The sequence below is a fragment of the Lingula anatina genome, chromosome 9 (assembly GCF_051362555.1).
Source record: "Lingula anatina isolate TDL-2025a chromosome 9, LinAna3.0, whole genome shotgun sequence".
Taxonomy (NCBI): domain Eukaryota; kingdom Metazoa; phylum Brachiopoda; class Lingulata; order Lingulida; family Lingulidae; genus Lingula; species Lingula anatina.
The window spans coordinates 14,073,290-14,093,721 of record NC_141775.1 but is presented as its reverse complement, the minus strand read 5'-3'; the positions used below and the strand labels follow the sequence as shown (position 1 = coordinate 14,093,721).

The following is a 20,432-nucleotide window of genomic DNA, read 5'->3' as shown; positions in this document are numbered from 1 at the left end:
GTAACAGTGTGCAGGTCTCTACAGGGGCAAATACATGAAGTCGGCACTTTTTATTGGAGTGAATTAAATGCCTTTCGACATCTAGCTCTCATTTATATTTGTATAAAGGCAGTAATGCACAACCATACACCTTGCCGTTTTGTGTCTGCGTTACATACGCAACTGTGTCAATATAAAACGTCTTGACATATATCTAATTAGAACCTTTTAACAGCAAGGGGCTAGGCAAAGAAACCAGTTGCTTATAAAATACAATAATAGCGAACGGCTCTAGTGACCTTTACTATACACGCCTGTGACATGTAACGCGGAACTGAGCCACTCAGAGAACATGACAATGCTGTTGGCATCGAAGAAGAGATATGATGAATTGTAAATTGCAAAATTCATAGGAATTATTCATTTGTGTTGCTTTGCACAATCGCTTCGCTAGTATAACCTTGTTGTCAAGCAAGTTGGTTGACACGCAAATCCCGCATTTTAGTGATGACAGTCAAATACACTATTTCACCAGCAGAAATGGAATCTGTAACGCGCATTCAGAGCCATTTGTAGGCGTTCTTCAAATATAAACATTGATTTCGACGTATCTCAGAAGACAACAACTCTATTTCCTTGTGCATCACTTTACAGCCGCGCAGCAGAGATATTCAAGGAGGCGTGAGTAGTTTTATAATAGCTGTATTTACGGAATCGGGCTAAATATCAAATGATTAGTGTATCAGAACAAACACAGTTAAGGCCACAACGCTCATGGTCTGTCATTATGGTTAATTTTAAAGGGTTAGACTAGACGTTGCTGTTGCTTTGTTCGACAGGATCTTCGAGGAGCGAGCATACCGGCCTTACTGTCATTTCTTACCACGATGACTTGAGCTATAAAGCTTTATATGTTACAATATGAGTGCTTTTCAAAGGCACCAGTTAACCTTTTAGCATGCGCCAGTATATGTAGACTGAATGATGTACGTACACCATAGAATAAGAATTTTAATCTAGGTGAACTTGCATGGAAAAAATCTGCGATTTAATTCAAGTCAGTTGGTTGATTCGTAAATGGATAAACTTGATATAAAGATGAGTAACGGATATTGCAATTAGAATAGAGTGAAAGCACAACGAGAACTCCAAACATCTTATAAGCACACTGACGCATTACAAATTCCACGACTTTATCAATATGGCCGCCGGTGGTCTTAGGCAAATATCTTGACCTAATTTTGGTGAATAGAAATAGCTGGGGGATTTGGGGAAATAGAAAAGACATCCCCAGAAAGCTTAAGGAGCAATGCGCAAATTGGTGCGCAATTTAAAAGATTAACAACTGGAAATAATTCGGACCAAATAATGATGGAATTTACAAGTTAAGATCTATTCATCGTGTATATGTCAGGGTATCTTCCAGCGTTCGCGAGTGTTAATTTAATACGTTCGTTTGCAGTTATATTAATGTCGACAGCCAGTGGACATATCTTAACGGAGAACAGGAGAGAGAATGCGGTGTTTGTTATGCATGTAATATCGGAAAATACTAGAGTCATCAATTCCAAGTATAGCATGATAGAGGGCTCATCATGCCAAGTCGGCAATTGATCTGAAACATTAGGCAAGCTAAATCAACCGAGTTGTTCTAATTGGAATACATACACACATACATATATATATATATATATATATATATATATATACTGGGACATAACCGTATTTCCCAATCGTACGCCTGTATTAAGGCTAGGTAGAGGGAACACCAATACCATTTTTACGGGATAGGAGGCTCCGAATTGGCCACCAACCTTTGAAAACTCAACAGGACAAGTCCAGTTCTATTAGGAATCACATTTTAACTTCTTTTTCACGTGGTCTTTGCCTGTTTGATTGTGATATTCAGAGCAAGCGACACCGCGCCGCAAACCTTTTTGTGGAGACAATCACGAAGTGGAACCCCTGCAGGCCTTTCTACTTGGAATTAATTCAGCTTCACAGCTGAGTTGTGCATATTCCTTACACATTGTTCACTCAAACGGCAACCACGGAGCCGCCAAGCAAATACAGTAAACTCTCAACACAAGCTATGAAGATGAAAAATTTCCTGAAATTCAAAGCCCGTGAGAATAGCACGGAGAGTCGAACTACAGTGATTGAATTACCAGAAGAATATCATATTAAGGAAAGAACGTTATGGCGGCCTTTCCGACAGGGAGGGCTCTTTTGTGGTTTTATGGCATTAACAGTGACGATCACAGTGATATTCAACAGAAACTGGATAGAGGGAGAAAGTAAGTAAAATCTTTGTTATTGGTGGCATGATTCAGTGCCAGTTTGGTGTCTGCTATTGAATATTTATTGAATGCTGATTGAAAATGTGCATATATGTTATTGACCTATTGTGTCATAGTGTATTATTTTTGTCTTAATTTTGTGTTTTTTTCCATCTATTTATTTCACTCCCGTCCTCCCTCCTACATACATTACGGAACATAAGATGCAAATTTATATCAACACATATTACTTGACAATCCAACACATAATACAGCAATATTTTATCATATTACTGAAAATAAAAGATTACCCCGATGTTTTTTTTCTTTTTTAATAACGACAAGAGTGGTAATTTAGCTGCAAAATTAAGCTGGCTTTGTGCTTGATTACCAGTAGGCTTTATAGAACTTGTATATTTTATGTTAACAACATATTTCAATTTTATTACAATGCGTTTTTGATAACAAACATCGTATCTTGAGATAACACACCGAGGATAATTGTTGCCATCAAATAGCTAGAGACAGGAAAAATTCAGTCCGGTCGAATTAAATTAACAGTAATCTAGGAAACATGTTTTTGTACGCGGTTTTGAATAAATGGGAAGGTAAAAGTGACCCTGAGCAATAAGGAAAAACAGGAGAAAATGAGTTATTATGAATGATGAATATGGTCTGTTTCACAATATCGAACATAGATGTGAATGCTTCTTACAAATTATGTAGTTTGTTTACGAAAAGGTTATATAAATAACTTATTATTACGTTTTAAAAGTTTCATTTGCCTTTAAACTCCTTATATATTTAGATAAGTGTTTATAGTCAGTTTCATGTTAAGGGTAAAGTAGACATCCACCCCCACCCCCACTCCACCCACTAGCCAGTTTGCGGTTTGTCTCATTGCTTACCAGCCAGTTGCTACGGTACTGAAAACAGTTGATATATGATATGCAGAAAATTAATCTCAGGAGATGCGAATAAAGAATAATCAGACGAAGGAAATAGAACGTTATTCACACTGCATCTACAAGCAAAGCTAATGATCAAACGGATTTAATAACTGAACTGTTTTGCTTTTATATCCTATCCAGATTTTGCATGCGTTGTGACATGCGATGTGACAGGTACGACAGTCCGCTATGGACCATAATCCATTACTTTGCTTGGGTGACATTTTTCGACGAAGAAACCCAAAAAATGTAGTTATTTGGTGCAGATATTATTTTAAGTGTACTGTGTGTAAAACTCAACGTATTTTCGGCTTCGGAGTTCAACAACCTTGATATGGGACGCTGGACATCCTATCCTAGGACTACCATCCCTGTCACACCGTGATTTCTCAATGATTTCACCCCTGCTTATATGCCATGTTGGGAATTCATTGTCTTAGGAGAGGCGCCATTATCATGTAGCAGTAGGATGTTGGCCCAGCGGCCTGAGCTCGGAATAGAGTTAATACTTCCTGTTTAACTCAAGGTGTCTGGCTAACATAATACCCAACATTTACATATATCAAATCAACATTTTCGTTGGTTAATGCCATGATTTAGCAATTTAGCGGTGACCTCGTTAATATCATCAGTTAACACGACAGTACCCTTGCTAAGTGAAAGCCAAAGCGGTTAGCACCATGGTTACGTCGATAAGACCAGATGATTTTTTTCTACAGATGATGCCAATTTGGTTGAGTTTTCTGAAGGGTGTGGTAAATAGGATAATATATGTTCAATGACAAAAAAAATGTCTTACGTTAACAGACTGAAGCAAATATGAACTCTTGTTTCTTTCAAGTATGTTTAATGAAAAGCTAAATAACCACTTTATATAGCCAATACATGTACATGTACACGCCATAGAGGTTCATCAGGAGGTATACTTCTACGTCTCATTTGAGTGTACAATTTGCACATCAATCCGTCTATATTCATAAACTAAATGAATGAAACGCATGTAAATGTCAACACACATACGTATAAATGTACTTTTGACCAATTGTGAGGGTTAGAATGCGACCCGTTGTAGAGACCACGTGAAACCCACATGCAATATAAACAACATGGCACATCGAGTTGATATAAACCATCATATGAAATGCAGTCCTTTAAAGATACCATGAAGCAATTCATAATTCATACCCACGTTCGCCTATTTACATTTGCACGCTTAAATTCATTTTTCTGTGTCAACGCATTAGTAGATTTTCAATTAGGAGGACACGATGTGCCTGAAGTGACAATAAGTTTACCTACCAATCGAGTCTCTTAATAATATATATCATCGCCAGCCGTCGAGAGATTAACTGAAATATACACACAAGAACAGTTAGGGCTTTGTGTTTCTGACATCTGATCGAGTGTGAATGATATACTCACTTGTACAGAAGTCTAAAGTATTTATATAAATGTTAACATGAACAGATATATAAACAAACAGTGATGTGTAACCAAGTAACTATAAAACAGATTCAGAAACTTTAGAGAGTCATTGCATTCAATACAATATATACACACTAACTTAAAGATACACTAACTTAAAGAAAATAGCCAGGAAACATTCATGTCGTAATTTTGTGATTGCAGGCACTAAACTGTGGCCGTAGGTTGCACGTTTATCGATCACCATCGTTTTGTTGCAATTGTAATGCTGTTCTATATTTATATACTTTGGTCTGTGATAACACAAAAAAAGACGAAAGGTCAAGGCATTATGGCCTTTACACAGACAGCACATGCGTAATGAAGAAAGTGTGGCCCATCGTTCTACATGTAGATAAGACTATGAACAGTCCAACACCATGCTTCCGTATTTTAATCGATGTAGTTAGACGAAATATTCAAAACCAAACCATATCTTTGAGTAAAATGTAATGCAGTGCGGAAACACCTGCATCTCGACAAGCCAACCAATACATGTACCATGTGAGAATAAAGCCGCGCGAGAGAGAATATGCATGTGTATCCCCTATCAAACTGTACGTCACGCAAAGTGAAGCGTGGGATGGGTCAGACAGAACACTCGTCCTCCTGGTGTGATCCTCACTCTAGTGTACCACGTACACCTCGCTGACTCCTCACTTTATTGTACCACATACACTTCACTGACTCCTCACTCTAATGTACCACATACACCTCACTGACTTCTCGTTGTAGTGTAACACATACATCTTGGTATCCCCTCACACTTGTGTAACACATACACCTAGTTGACTCCATACTCTAGTGTAACAAAAACACCTCTCTGACTCTCAATTTAGTGTACCACATACACCTCACAGACTCCTTACTCTAGTGTACCACACTTAACTCGTTGAATCTTCACTCTTATTTACCAGTTAAACCTTACTCGTTGTAGTGTAACACATACACCTTGCTGTCCCATCACACTTGTGTAACACATACACCTAGTTGACTCCATACTCTAGTGTACCAAAAACACCTCTCTGACTCCTCAATTTAGTGTACCACATACACCTTGCTGACTCCCACTTCAGTGCACCTTAAACACCACACTGACTCCTCACTCTAGTGTTCCTCATACACTTCACTGACTCCTCACTCTAGTGTACCAAAAACACCACACTGACTCCTCACTCTAGTGTTCCTCATACACCTCGTTGACTCCTAACAGTACTGTACTAACACCTCGCTGACTCCTCACTCTAGTGTACCACATACAACTTGTTGGCCTCTCTAGTGTACCACATACACTTTGTGGACTCCTCACTCTAGTGTACCACTCACTCTAGTGTACCACATTAAGCTCGTGGACTCCTCACTCTAGTGTACCACATTAAGCTCGTGGACTCCTCACTCTAGTGTACCACTCACTCTAGTGTACCACATTAAGCTCGTGGACTCCTCACTCTAGTGTACCACTCACTCTAGTGTACCACATTAAGCTCGTGGACTCCTCACTCTAGTGTACCACATTAAGCTCGTGGACTCCTCACTCTAGTGTACCACATTACGCTCGTGGACTCCTCACTCTAGTGTACCACATTAAGCTCGTGGACTCCTCACTCTAGTGTACCACATTACGCTCGTGGACTCCTCACTCTAGTGTACCACATTACGCTCGTGGACTCCTCACTCTAGTGTACCACATTAAGCTCGTGGACTCCTCTCTAGTGTACCACATTAACCTCGCTGACCCCTTGCTCTAACATAACACACACACACCTCGCTGATTCGCACTGTATTCATTACTTAGAATGTTTTCAGGGCGGTCATGGCGGCATTAATCTATTAACACCACAAAAACCAACCAAAGCCGATCGAAGACAACGTCAATAAATAGTTATTTTACTTCACCGCTGTGTTGCTTTTTGGGGGACATTTTATAGATAAATATGTGTTGTGACTGGCTGACAGCTATTGCTGATCATGAAGATAAAAAGCGTTCCACCTGTAAAGTACATATACGTTTGGTAGGTTACACTTGCATTTGTACAGCTCCCCTTACTTCACCCTTGCTGTTAAAACAGACTCTGACAGACGTCTTATTTGTAAGTGTCTCAAAGATCAATCGCCAATGAAGCAAACGAATAATACACTGAAAGATGCCGGAATTATCAGTTTTCTCCAGTCTCTTCCGGCCTGAGTTTCAGAATTTTCTGGAGACTGCCTTCATGGAACTTTATAATAGCTTTACTTTACTTTATAATAGTTAGTTTTCAGCAAACTGTGTTTTTTTCTGTGAGCAGGTGGCAAAATGCTTAGGTATGCACCAGTATTGTTTCTCATAATAATTATTTAGATAAAACCACAGCTTAAGATAAAGGAAAGTAGAAATACGGATGACGTGCCCAAATGCATGTAAATGGCTTTTCTGTAGATCTACTGAAAGTAAATGTGCTTATAATGAAATTGTCGCCGAATACATGAAGAAATGTGAAAATAACTGATTGGTTTTGTAAGTAAATAAACCATTAGGCAATAATTGTACCAGTACCTTTCACATGTTTGAAACCATAAACATAAGGAGACCATTCTGAACGTGGTCATGTTACCTGAAAGAGGAGAGGATAGGCGACACATGGTGTTGGAAACTGCCTTTTGCGTTTTTTGTGTGGCTTGATAACAGCTTGGACATAATAACGAAAGGACGTGAAACGTGGCATCTTCCTTTGAAGCTATGTGCGTTCGGGTAAACATTCGCCCATTGTCTCAGATAAGCTGTTTTGATAGCTCCACGGGAGCCTGAACAGCTTATTATCAAGGTAGCGCGCGCTGTGCCTCAGTGATTTTCTTTTGTTCTATTGCATGGATAACGTAATTTCTCGCGGTCCCTCGTGGTTGCTATGATACAGCATTGCCGCCATCTTGCAGTTGCGAGCACATAAGCTTCAATCGGCAATCCTCGGCTCATTCCGCAAGCTCCATACTAACCTCGGATGTGATAGGCGGAGAAATATGCACCAAATCCATGCATTTTGTCCGCCGGAAATGCCTTCTCACTCAATCGATCATTACGCTCATAAAGATGGCTGTCAATACCCCTGATTTTTATGATGCTTTACAGTTTGCCAAACAATGCACTAAGATTGACAATGATTTAAAGGATAAATAGATACAGGCGTTGAAAGAATTAGATTTAAATTAGCGCGAGGTTGAAAGTAGTTCCTTCCCAACAATCAACAATCAAATATGGATGCCTCCGTATCACGTCCGAGGTCATTGTCGAGTGCGGAGACATCCGAGTAGTTCCGAGTGCATATAAGCTTGCGTCAACGCGTGGAAATTTGTTTCGAGTTTTTAGTATCTTTTTCTTGTAACCTAATTAAAAGGGGTTCTGGCGTTTGTCTATACTTGTTACCGTTTCAAAGATTGTATTGATCTATGTTGAGCTGATATATAACTGGTTTTAAAGCAATGTATCGGCCGATTCATGTGTGGTGCCATTTTCCAACGACAGCCGATATTGGGAGTAATGCAATTATCAATTAACATCCCCAAATTCGAGCAGACAATAGCCGGTAAAATGAACATATATATTTACAGGGACATTCAGAAATCCCAGTAGTGTTGATGTCAACTTTGATAAAAGAATATTAAAAGCACCCCGGGCGCGTTTTTGTGTGTCACAAATGCATGTGTGGTGCCATTTTTCTACGAGAGACGATATTGAGAGTAAAAAAATATTAATTAGCAACCCCAAATTCAAGCAGACAATAGCCGGTAAAATGAACATATATATACAGTTTCCAGTAGTGTTGATGTCAACTTTGATAAAAGTATATTAAAAGCACCCCGGGCGCGTTTTTGTGTGTCACAAGTGCATGTGTGGTGCCATATTTCAACGAGAGCCGATATTGAGAGTAATGAAATTATTAATTTACATCCCCAAATTCGGGCAGACAATAGCCGGTAAAATGAACATATACATACAGTTCACAGTAGTGTTGATGTCAACTTTGATAGAAAGTTATTAAAAGCACCCCGGGCACGCTTTTGTGTGTCACAAATGCATGTGTTTTGCCATATTGCAACGAGAACCGATATTGAGGGTAAAAAAATATTAATTAGCAACCCCAAATTCAAGAAGACGTTAGCCGGTAAAACGAACATACATATACAGTTCACAAAAGTGTGGATGTCAACTGTGATAAAAGGATATTAAAACGCATTACAGGTGCGTTTTTGTGTGTCACAAATGTATGTGTGATGCCATATTGCAACGAGAGCCTATATTGAAAGTAGGAAATATTAATTATCATCCTAAAAATCGCGAATATTTTAGCAAGTAGCAGGACTTTATACAGTAAGTATACAGCGGTGTTGATGTCATCTTTATTTAAAATACCGGTCTAAAGGAAATGTCAGCGAGCCTAAGATAGCGGAGAGAAATTGTGTCATTTTAATTCAATACACGATTGAAGGTTTCGTTATTGCCGCATCGCAGGAGAGAGAAAATTTCGACACTAGAAATATTTTCCTATCGGATCATAGCTAAAAACAAGTACGCTACACTACAATTATACAATTTTGAATGCTCTTTTTACGGCAACAAACAAGATTGCCTTTACCACATACGGCAATTTTAATTCCTCCGTGAGCAAACATATCAAATTCTCACATAGCTTCCAAATTGATAGAACAAATTGTACTTATAATTAATCTCTATAAATTTATTGTCTCATCAACTGGAAAGATTGCCTCACGTTATCGCGAACTACCTCCCCGAATGTCACAAAAAGTCAACGACAACTGCGATACGCTCGTTACCTGTACGGGAGGTCATGTGATCCGAACGCACATGGTTTCATGAAGAGCTCGCGCCGATTATCCTTTGATCTTGCTACGCGTTTCACGTCCTTTCGTTATTATGTCCAAGATAACAGTTTGAAACAGCGGCACATTTCAACAGTATAAATCAGCTCTAACACGATAACGAAAGACAAAAAACACATCGTAGGAGATAAAATTTACACGCACATCCTTTACATCCGCCAGGCAGAAAGAAGTAATCACAAAATAAACCCACAAAACGCGTGGAAAGTGGTTTGAGGGTAAACGGCTCAATGTGAAACCCAAACCACTTGACTTCCTGGCCATCTTTTGTTCTTTATGTGATGGGCGTTGTGGTGGTATTTTGTCTATATATTTAAATAAGTATAAGCGTGGGGTTTCACCTTTAAAATGTGTAACGACGTAAGTGAAAAATATGAAAACAATCGCGCAGAGAGGTGCACTATGATTTTCAAAGCGAATTGATCGTCATATTATTTTGCTAGAAAGTATAGTATATCTCCAATCCCCTGGGAGTGAAATAAAGAACTGATTAGATGCTGAAGCTCTAAGTATATTAACATCGTGTGTGTGTGTGTGTGGGGGGGGGGGGGGGGGGGGGGGGGGGGCACCAGGGTGTGTGGGTGACTAGTTTACATATCAATTCTTTCTGCGCGGTTTATCTTAAGTTGATATGCCTGCTACATGTACGGGAGTGTTGTTACACTGCTACTTGTTTTACAAATCACTATCACAACGACGTGCCAGAATTCCAATACAAAATGGCTGAGTGAAGGCGTGATGCTGCTTCGCCAAGATATAATCCGCTGAGCACCCTTAAGTAAAAGAAGGATATTATAAAAGCTCAATTATTTTTTCTATTTGTTACTTTAATTTAATATAGGGGCCGGAGAACCAAGGCCTACCATAGCTTCAATTTTTTTCAGTCCAGTTTCAATTTTACTGACATTAAGCTCATATCACTGTCTGGTATTACAACGGTCGATAATCCTAATGTTTTGAACAAAGTTTAAAGATAGGAAAGGGAGGCAAAAGTAGTATATGCTCTCTTTAAGAATGGATAGAGGAGGCACTATCAGTTATATATAAGTCTGTAAAGACAAAGGGAAAAAATGAAATTAGTAAAAGAATAAAGACAGTCGCAATTAAAACTGACAAGGTGGGTACGTAGTTGATCGGGAAGGTTTACTTCTTGCCTAGTCTGTACCGTTGTGAAGTCAATCAATATTTGACCTTCTGTCAGTGCAATCAAAGCCGCCAACTGGTGGCGTTTTATATGATATTCACCATGCCTTTTAATTTGGTGTTATCAAGAAGTGCTTTCCTAGTACTGATTGCTCTTAGCATGTGTTGTGGAAGACGTAAAACGATGATACTAAGTCTGTGTTATTTCATTCATAAATGTCCCTTGAAAATTCTGGATCAGGACATAAATACTCCAGACTGTTAAAAATTGTGTTTATAAACACGTTTCGTAAGTGCATAAAAATGCTTCCTTCTTTTGGGCCCAAGCTCTTGTTTGCTTGTTTTCACTTCAATCATCACAAATGAAACACTAAACTTTGATAGGAAATCAGTGCTTACATCTGCTCTTTGATATAAGTATACACCATCCGACTGAAGACGTGAAATTGTATTGTAGATGCAAATATAAAAGTGAAGTAATGACCAATTATTGCCATTCACGCGAAAGGGTGTCTACATTGTCAAATTTGGAAAAACAGAACCTCACGCAAAACTCAGAATGTGACAACTTTTACCTTTATAATGTAGACAGAATTTGAAAAACGTCGAGACAAATCATTCGACGGCTTTATCTTTGCGTGTGTACAGTTTAACTCCAAATACATCGGGACACTATTATGATTCTGATGGGGGAAAGGCGTTCGATGGCGTTCATGATTTCCCAAGAGAAGCTTTGGATCAGTTGGCCGCGTGTCTAAGTCTAAGCGATGGGGCTCATAATATGACTGGGTACAACACGTATCGATCCTCTAATCCTCCCAAATGACCACATTACGCACGCATTCAGGGACGCTCAGATCACACGATCAAACAACCTTGGGTTGAAAGGTTAACCACGAAATTGCGAGTGTTACTGTATCCATGGTGGATTCAAGGCACATTTACATCATAACCAGATCAGGCTGCTGCTCGCGAGCTCTTAATATGAGCCAGAATGGTATCGGTTATAATGCGTTCTTTTTTAATCAGGATAGTGTTGGCCGTGTGCCTCGTACAGAGGAAGAACAGCGGGTATATGTACATGTACCCCGGTATATCTCGTTTAGTGAGCTGTAGCAGAAGTGGTTTTTTTTTATTATACATTCTATGTTAGAATTTAAGACACATATTGAACATTTGTGGACTTGTATATAGCGATACCAAAATAAAAGCTATGTGGAAAGTGACAAAGCCGGGCAGAGAAAGGGTTAGAATTTCGGACAAAAAGAAATCTAAATTACATACGGGATTTAACCCCATGTTCGGCATAAGTGGCATATACTCATCAATTGATAAACGTAAAGAGCATGAACGAATTAGCAACCACATCCCGTTCGTCCGCTTATAACCTTTTACCCTCGTCACACTTATTCGGAATCAGCAGGAATGAAGAAGAATGAGCCTGAACGAAGAATTTTAAAAATTCGCACCACATTCGGGTAAAAATTTCAAATTGACCTTAATTATTGTAAGAGTACCGTTGGAATACTCAGAATGCGCTTGAATTCGCCTGGAATGATGAATGCACTTTCGACCGTATTAGCTCTCAAAAGCAGTTCGAATGTAGTTGGAAAACTAGGAATATTTATAATGCTGTAAGAAGGCAGTAAGAATATTTAGAATATACTTTGAACGGCGCACTAGCGTAGTTCGATTGCTGGCAACATTAATATTTCAGCTCATCCGTGGCACATTCGAAACATTCTGGCGGAATATAAAATCCCCGTCACACTAGAGGCGGAATGATTAAGAATGGCGTCTGACATACAATTCTTTGTGCATTCCAGGATATTCGAAGAGCATTCTAAAAACATTCTAAAAATTCTGAGTGCATTCCAAATATTTTCACCCATTCTTGTGCCGGCTCGAATGTTTTTTTCATGTCAAAAACTTTCGAAGTGCATTCCAAGAGGAAATTTATCGCAATATCCCTACAGTATTCCAACTACATTCAAGCTGCATTTGAGAGGTAATATACCTGGAATGTGCAAGAATCATTCCAGGCGGGTTCTATGTGCATTCTTAGTATTCCAGAGGCATTCTTACAAAGCCGTAATATTTTATGATAATTTGAAATTCCCTCCCGAATATGGTACGAATTTTTAAATTTAGTAATTCCGACTTGATTCCTACTGATTTCGAATAAGTTTGACGGGGGCTTTAAGTCAATTGTCAATTCGAATATTCCTCTAATGTGATCAGAATGTTTCGAATGCTGTCGGAATGCCGTGAGAATATTTAGAATGCAGTCATAGTGCAGTTAGAATACTGTTCAAATGCCATTCGATAAATTTCCACTTGGAATGCACTTCGAAAGTTTTTGACATGACAAAAACACTCGAGATGCCACAAGAATGGGTAAAAATATTTAGAATGCACTCGGAATTTTTAGAATGCTCTTCGAATATCCAGGAGTGCACAAAGAATTGTCTTTACGACGGCATTCTTGCTCATTCCGCCTCTAGTGTGACGGGGGTATAAACGAATCGTAATTCTTTTCAACCGCCATACCAGTAGTATCTCAGTATTACATTTCCGAAGTAAAATATTCACATTGGGTATTTTTATATGAGGGGTATGTCTTTTTTAAGGTCAGAATTGGTAAAGAGAAGTTGCTTTTTGGGACATTTAGAAGTAGAAACACGAGTTTGATATTTGGTAATTTGGTATTGCGTCTTTAAAAACACACTTGATACAGTCAACGTACATGTCTTTGCCCAAAGTGTTTGAAATAAAAAGCTTTTGTTCACATGTGTAAGGGCCCGCCATGATGGCGTTCGTAGGTTTGGAGATATCAGTCTTGTGCGCACTATCTACCCATGTCTTAAAAGGGCATTACAATGTCTATCTTATGTTCGGAACAGCATTTGCGTTGGTCAATAAGCTCTTAAGCAAGAATCAAAAGGCTTTAGCTAGAACTAATGCTCTATAAATAACAGCGCTTGAATAATGCGGCATTGATTGGTGCTCAGTGGGTCATTTCTGTGGTATTGGTGAAAGGGGGTTAAAGAGAACAAAATTAAAAGTACTTACAATTTAGTTTCTCAAAATAAATTGTGAATACTGCATTGTAGTCCATGGGAAAAAAACACGCTTCTAAGTTTTTTGATTGTTTAGAGAAAAAGTTGGTACTTTATACCTTTGCGTCAATTTGATGATAAATATGACTTAAGGTTGAATATGTGTGTTTCTATTATAATTGTGTTGTTGCTGTTGTATTGTTCGTTTTGTCGTGTTATCTTATATTTCGAAACCACACGCAAGGCCACTCCCATTTTGTTCACAAATGTTTTGAGTTGATGAAAATGTTATTATCTACATCAGCAATTTAATATATAGTTGTGCGTTGTGTTCAATTTAGTTTTATGATTTTTTTTTTCAGATTTTCAGTCCGGCGTATTTCAGGTGTGTGAAACCAACACGTCACGCGGCCTTGACCTTGCTTTCACAGAATGCACAGAGAGAGACGTTTATCACAGGCCATGTATTAACATATTTATTTTAATATCTTTAAAACACATAAGTATAGTTTTACTTTGTACATGATTGGCAAAATATAAGTGGTACATAAATGGTTTTATGAAATAAAATTTGATATGTTGGTGGGAGCGTACATGTATCTGTGTGTGCGTTTACCTGTGTATTTCCTCAAACGTGCGTATATGTGATGTCTAAATATCACATTGAAGTCTAGATAGCAATATTAATACAAATCTATACCGTGCGACTGGTTACATTGTTACAATAGATGCGTATAAGAACTCCACATATCCTGGGTTTCAGAGGTTAAATCGTGATTCTTCATCTGCTTGCCATCACCGTGTATGGTCTTTTAGACTCCATGGACTCCATGACACATCAGATAGTTTGTTTGACATGCCCCCTAAACGCGAGAATAATTAGATAAAGGGCACAGGCGGATGATTTATCTGCCGGGTGATAATCGATATATTAAACCGTGTAGCCATGTTATGCAGTGGCCTTCATATGAAACTTACTAAATACATGCGGTGTGTGTGTGTGTGTGTGTGTGTGTGTGTGTGTGTACATATATACGTATGTTTTGTTTTATTTACTCATTCTTCCTACCGGGTTACAAATGAAAACTCACAAAAAATCACTGGCGGATACCCAAGTAACGTAAATGCACTGAACCGGAAAGATGTAGCATTATTAACAAATGCACCAATGAGACTTAATGTAGGATCTCCTGCAGTGTTTACAAATGATTTCCAACTGAATATACTATTTTATTGTAGAAATATAATATTCCATCACTGGGTCGATAAACTAAATGATGTTTTGGTTTGATATCTCAACCTATAAATATACCATTATATAAATATTAACGTTATTTGATCTAGGTTAATGTTCGAGATAAAGATCAGTTTGATCTCTTGACCGATAAGTGTACAGAAATTTAAAGGAATAATAAGGAATTATGTATGTATAATATTAAATTCATTTACAATATAACTTTAATTCCTTAATTGTTAATTGTTTTAATCTTGATAATGTGATTTTTTTCTCAGATTGGCAGAATGCAGTTATAGGGCTTCTTATTTTCTCTCTGGGCTTTGGTGTCCTAGCAACAGTTCTCTCCATGTGTGGCGTCTGCAGCACTGCCTTGGCCAAGAAAATATATTACTTTCACTCCGCTGGGGAGATTTTTCTAATATGTGGTAAGTATTCACGGTTTTGATCAAAAGAGTATTTGTCAAAATTTCTCGGGGGACATAGTTCTCATTAACCGTAGGTATACACTGCATTCATCAGAAGAATGGTTTAGAATGAGTTGTATTCCACAGGGCATATCATCGGTATGATGCGTGGTAAGTTTCAAGAAATAAACGCAACTTCAAATGCGTGTGGGAAGGGGTCAAATACTAGGCCAGAATATAATGGTTAAATTTGGGTAATATAACTAAGTACTTAGAAGCATAATGTTATTATGGAGTAAATTGTTAAACATTTATGGATTAATAACTTAAGCATAATAACCAATTAGCTTTATGCGCGTAGTAAGGTGGGCCACGTCGGTGTCGTCATTCCCTGACCCCATGCACAAATGCCAAATCCACGAGGAGCACATCACTTTCCTCTTTTACTGTCATGAAGATTTCGCTTCTTTTTAGGCTCCAAAACTCGCGACATCGACATGCACTTTATTAGCTGGGCATTTGACAATCTGTAATCAACACGGGCCTTGTCGACGAATATTTACAAATTTACCGCGGTATATTTACATATACCCCTGTACGAACGCGACGTGACAAATTAACTTAGGTTATTTCAATAACACCCTGCACCCCCCCCCCCCACCCCAATCCCGAGATAGTTAATCCCCAAATACCTCTTTGTTGTGAGTTTTCAAATTTCTGTATGCATGCGTAGACAGAAATGGGAATAGAAGGTTCCCTAGTTATGACAGCACTGACGATGATGTATGTATATCAGGCTGTGCAAAATGAATTACTTTATTTGATATGTTATTGATTAAGCCATTATGCAGCTATTACATGGCAGCCTACGTCCTAATAACAGCGACGATATAATCCATTATCCAAATTTCAGTCTGATCATTGCTGTGTCACCCAGAGTTTCAGATATACAGGTAGCTGGGAACACAGAGCTATCCGACACAGCATGCATCGTATCCAATACACGAGTATGCTTCTATTCTACATCATATTGTGGCGATGTTCATGATTTTACAGTCATCAAACCAAAACCGCTTATAATCCCGGTCCGTAGTCAGCAGTTTCAAAGGTGGAAGGGGGGAGTCGTTTTCTGAAAAATGAAACCTTCTTGAAACTGGATCAAATTTTACCCACAGCGGACCTTTTCCCGGCAAATGCAAACGACTTATAAATAATATGGTATATAGCATCTGTATATGTAAATTGATATTTGATAGGCTTAGAGACAAAAAAAATCAGCTAAAACAAGCTAAAATACGTGTAGGATCTATCTTAAACCACATACCACCATTTAATTACATAATATATTTCTCATCCTACCGAAAGGCGTTGAAAGAGGTTAACGCCTTCATGAAAAGATATTCACGCATATTGGTTTGTGTCTCAATAGATTTCAGCATTTCAAGAAATATTTAAAAGTTTTAATATTGTAAACAATATTCTGAGCAATAATATACATTTTCGTATAAACAATCCTTATAAACACATTTTATCACAATTACTCAGTTGCTGAGTGAACAAACACAAAATGCAGTTGGTGAGATTGATTGTAAGAACCATTTTGAAAGCATGGGGAAGGTGCTAAAATAAAAGTTTAGTTTGTTGGTATAGATGATTTACTTTTGAAAATGTTTGAATGTATTTCATATACTTATTTGCATACATCATGCCCTCTCATTATTACCCGTTCTTTATTTTTCAGCGTTAGCAGCAGTGGCAGCCTTGGTCACTTTTCCCGTAGGGACAGAGCTTGTCTTGAAGCTTCCGGACCACAGTTTCGGTTTCGGTTTTGGGCTAGGCTGGGGAGCAGCAGTGTTCTATCTCGGTGCCTCTATATGCATGAGTGTAGACGATATGGTTCGTCAGTTCTCAGAGAAACTACCAAGTTGGTGCCCAAACTGTTGTAAACAATGCGTGCCGCCACCTTCAAGCCAATTAAGTACTGTGTAGCAGTCACTGCTATCAAGGCTGTTGCTTTGTGACCTAGGATTATCAACTGTATTTGACGTCGTCTTAGAAATATAATCATAACATTTGCAGCTAAATCTGCATAACTCCGAAGCAACACGCTGGACACAGCACTTACCTTACAAGATCGTCTTTGTAGGTCAAGTAGGCCAGGTTCTGGGGCCGTCACTTGCACGCTGTACAGTCTGTATGTTGCGAACCAAGAGTGCTTCCGGCGATATGGTACTATATATATATGGATATTCAGAAAGTAAAGGACAATGCCTTCGTAGTATCCCTTTTAAAAGTATATTTTAGTGTCTAAAACTTTATTCCTGTTGTATTGGTCGTGCAGCATATAAAGATGGAACACGTTACCTTCAATCTGGTTGGCAGCTGAAGCAACAACACTCTCTTGTGGAACAATTAAGCGATACATGGTGCAACATGTCTACCAATTAATGTGATACTTAGAATACGTAACCATGACAGCATATACTTCTTACGTACCTGTAGTGTCTCCCTTATATAAAGCTTATGAATGACTATCAAAAAAGGTTCACTAGAGATCGTTATACGTGCATTAATAACAAACAATCTAATAATGTAATCTCAGCAGTTTAAAAGGGATGCAAATTCTCAGTCCAACAAACTACGTTTATTAAAACGAACGGTGCTGTGTTGATCTAGTCTTGTGCTACTTGTGCAAACAAACCCATGAAATAGGGAGCCAAGGAGACCCAGAAGGAAAACAATCCAAGTTCAACGTTTGACTCGGATTTTCACTGAGGTGAAAGCATGCAGACTTATTTCTCAGACGAAAAGTTAAAAGCAGTTTTAGATTGGTTGTGTTTTTCAAATTGATCAGATTAGATTAGATAAGATAACACTGTGGATCTATGTTACTGAGAGAGATCGATGTCGTCTGCAGACAGACGTCAGTAGAAGTACGACACACTGAAAGTCCGGGGAGAATTAAGGATTTGGGGGTGAAGTGTCTGAAAAAAAATCAATTATGAGATGTAGGTACAAATAAGATTTTCGGTTGAATTACACTTTTCTAGTGCAAAAGTACCACAACGATTCTGAGCTCTTACGTCAAAAATGCTGTATTTAAATGCCTGATTAGGACGCGCTTTCTTCATCTAATTTAGTCTACTGCACGTTTATATTATATGCAATCATTGCATTTTAAATTAAAGAAAAGATGCACTTTAGACATGACGATACATTAATAGCTTAACAGAATATTAGATTATTCGGGTGCTTACGTGCTGGCTACATAAAATGAAACTTGGACTATTATTAACAGTGACTAAAACCACGAACGGCTTATGCAGTGATTGCTCTGAGTGGTGATTGAATGTCAGCAAGTACTGGCTAAATAGCTCGCTGGGAATAGTATGTGTATGAACAGATGAGGTGCCTGGAAAATATACTGTAGTTTCCATAACACGTGGCCCACTATTTATTACAAAAATGCATTTCAAACATTTTAACAACCAAACCAACAGCATTTTTATTAAACTTTTTTGATTTGCAAAGAGAATCTGTGTTGTTGACTAGCGCGCCTTTGTCCTGGGTTTTTCTTTTGTGCTTTTTACTGGCTCTAGATCTACATCAATTTGGAAAGAACGCCTCAGAGTAATCTGTAATAAAATTCAGGTAAAGTCTATTTATCTCTTCACTAGTGCATGCAATTTATAACCCTGTACCTTGTAACAACGTAATTGTTGCATTACCGGGGTACATATACTCTCCTTGCAGAAAAGTGTCACCCTTTATGCAGTGCGTAAAGTGATACAGAACAACATGTCATGATACAATATTTTTTCAACTTCTAAAATATTTTTTCACACAATTTACTGATTTTTGTACAACCAATGAATAACCTAACCATAGTAAGAAATGAAAGCCACATTTTAGTATTTTGTACAGTATCCTCTGGATTGGAGGACGCAACTATCGCGTCCGTTCGTGGAGTCAAAAAGTTCTGTGATGTTCGCAAAGTGATGGCGTTCTACATAAGTTGCTACAATAGTATGAGATCGTTTTTGTTTGTATGGTTATCCCTCAGTTATCCATATCCGAGGATATTCCACATATTCCTAATAAGGTTCTAATCTATGGATTGAGCTGGCCATTGTGAGGGGGGGGGGGGGGGGGGGGCTGTATCTGGTTCGTGTAAAACCAGCCCACTTTTGCATTGGCTGTGCGTGGAGAAGCATATCATGCTGACACATAAATGGGTGGTCATGGTCCCCTAAGATATTCAAGACAGAATACCTTAAGTTCCTTTCCAGTACTTGGATGCATTGCTCTGCTTGAAGGTTCCCTTTGACCACTGCCAGCTCGCCTAAACCACAGTAGCCAATGCAACCCATACCGTGACTTACGTTGGCTGCGTCCTGTCGACCAGAGGCAGACACATGGGCAAGAAAAATAAATGGATAATTAACATCTCGGTTGCTTCCAGACTGAATGAAAACGGCGGATTTCTGGCCTCCGTAGCTTCTATGACTTTATCAAGCTGAAACATTGAACAATTTAAAAAATATTTAAGTTCAATGTACAGTACATGTAGTTAAAATTTTATGAAACACCTTTACTTGGCATTAGAAAATATCAGGAAAAAATATATGCGTAAAATGATTAATGGACATAAATACACTTAACTTCTAAGCCAAACTTGAGATTCTGTTTTGTAAAAATGCGTTGGACCCCGGAAGATACTATCATAAATATCCTTAAAATCGTCATCTTTTAGTGACTGGTTGGAACATTCCCGTGGGATAGGCTGTTGAAGTGTGGGTTGTCTTTGAAAAAAAAAAATTGAATTCTGTCCATTCCCGAATGCTTCATCACTGTAATCATTTTGTTTATTTTCTTCAAACGTCTCAACGGACAACTTTACTGATTAATCTTGGTCTCGTTGGCCCTTTTTGGTGGATGCAGAAAGCATCACAGCAATAAAGATGTTTTAAGCTTAGTATAATTCACCTGTGCGAATCTGAAGATGTGTTTCTCTTTGTTATGATCACGTGGGTGCACCGCCG

The 20,432-nt window shown here is 38.4% G+C and overlaps 1 protein-coding gene across 2 annotated transcripts in view; it reads left to right on the top strand.

Annotated features, from left to right (window-relative positions):
* Positions 1-18,059, top strand: part of LOC106174080 (uncharacterized) — an 83,481-nt gene extending 65,422 nt beyond the window's left edge. Inside the window, exons 3-5 of one of the 2 annotated variants that reach the window (XM_013555472.3) lie at positions 14,112-14,213; positions 15,262-15,411; positions 17,132-18,059. In XM_013555472.3, the coding sequence (XP_013410926.2) occupies positions 14,112-14,213; positions 15,262-15,411; positions 17,132-17,379 (500 nt within the window). In that variant the 3' untranslated portion in view covers positions 17,380-18,059. The remainder of the gene's footprint in view (positions 1-14,111; positions 14,214-15,261; positions 15,412-17,131) is intronic. The other variant, XM_086995451.1, reaches the window with a different exon arrangement.
* Positions 18,060-20,432: the final 2,373 nt, after the last annotated feature.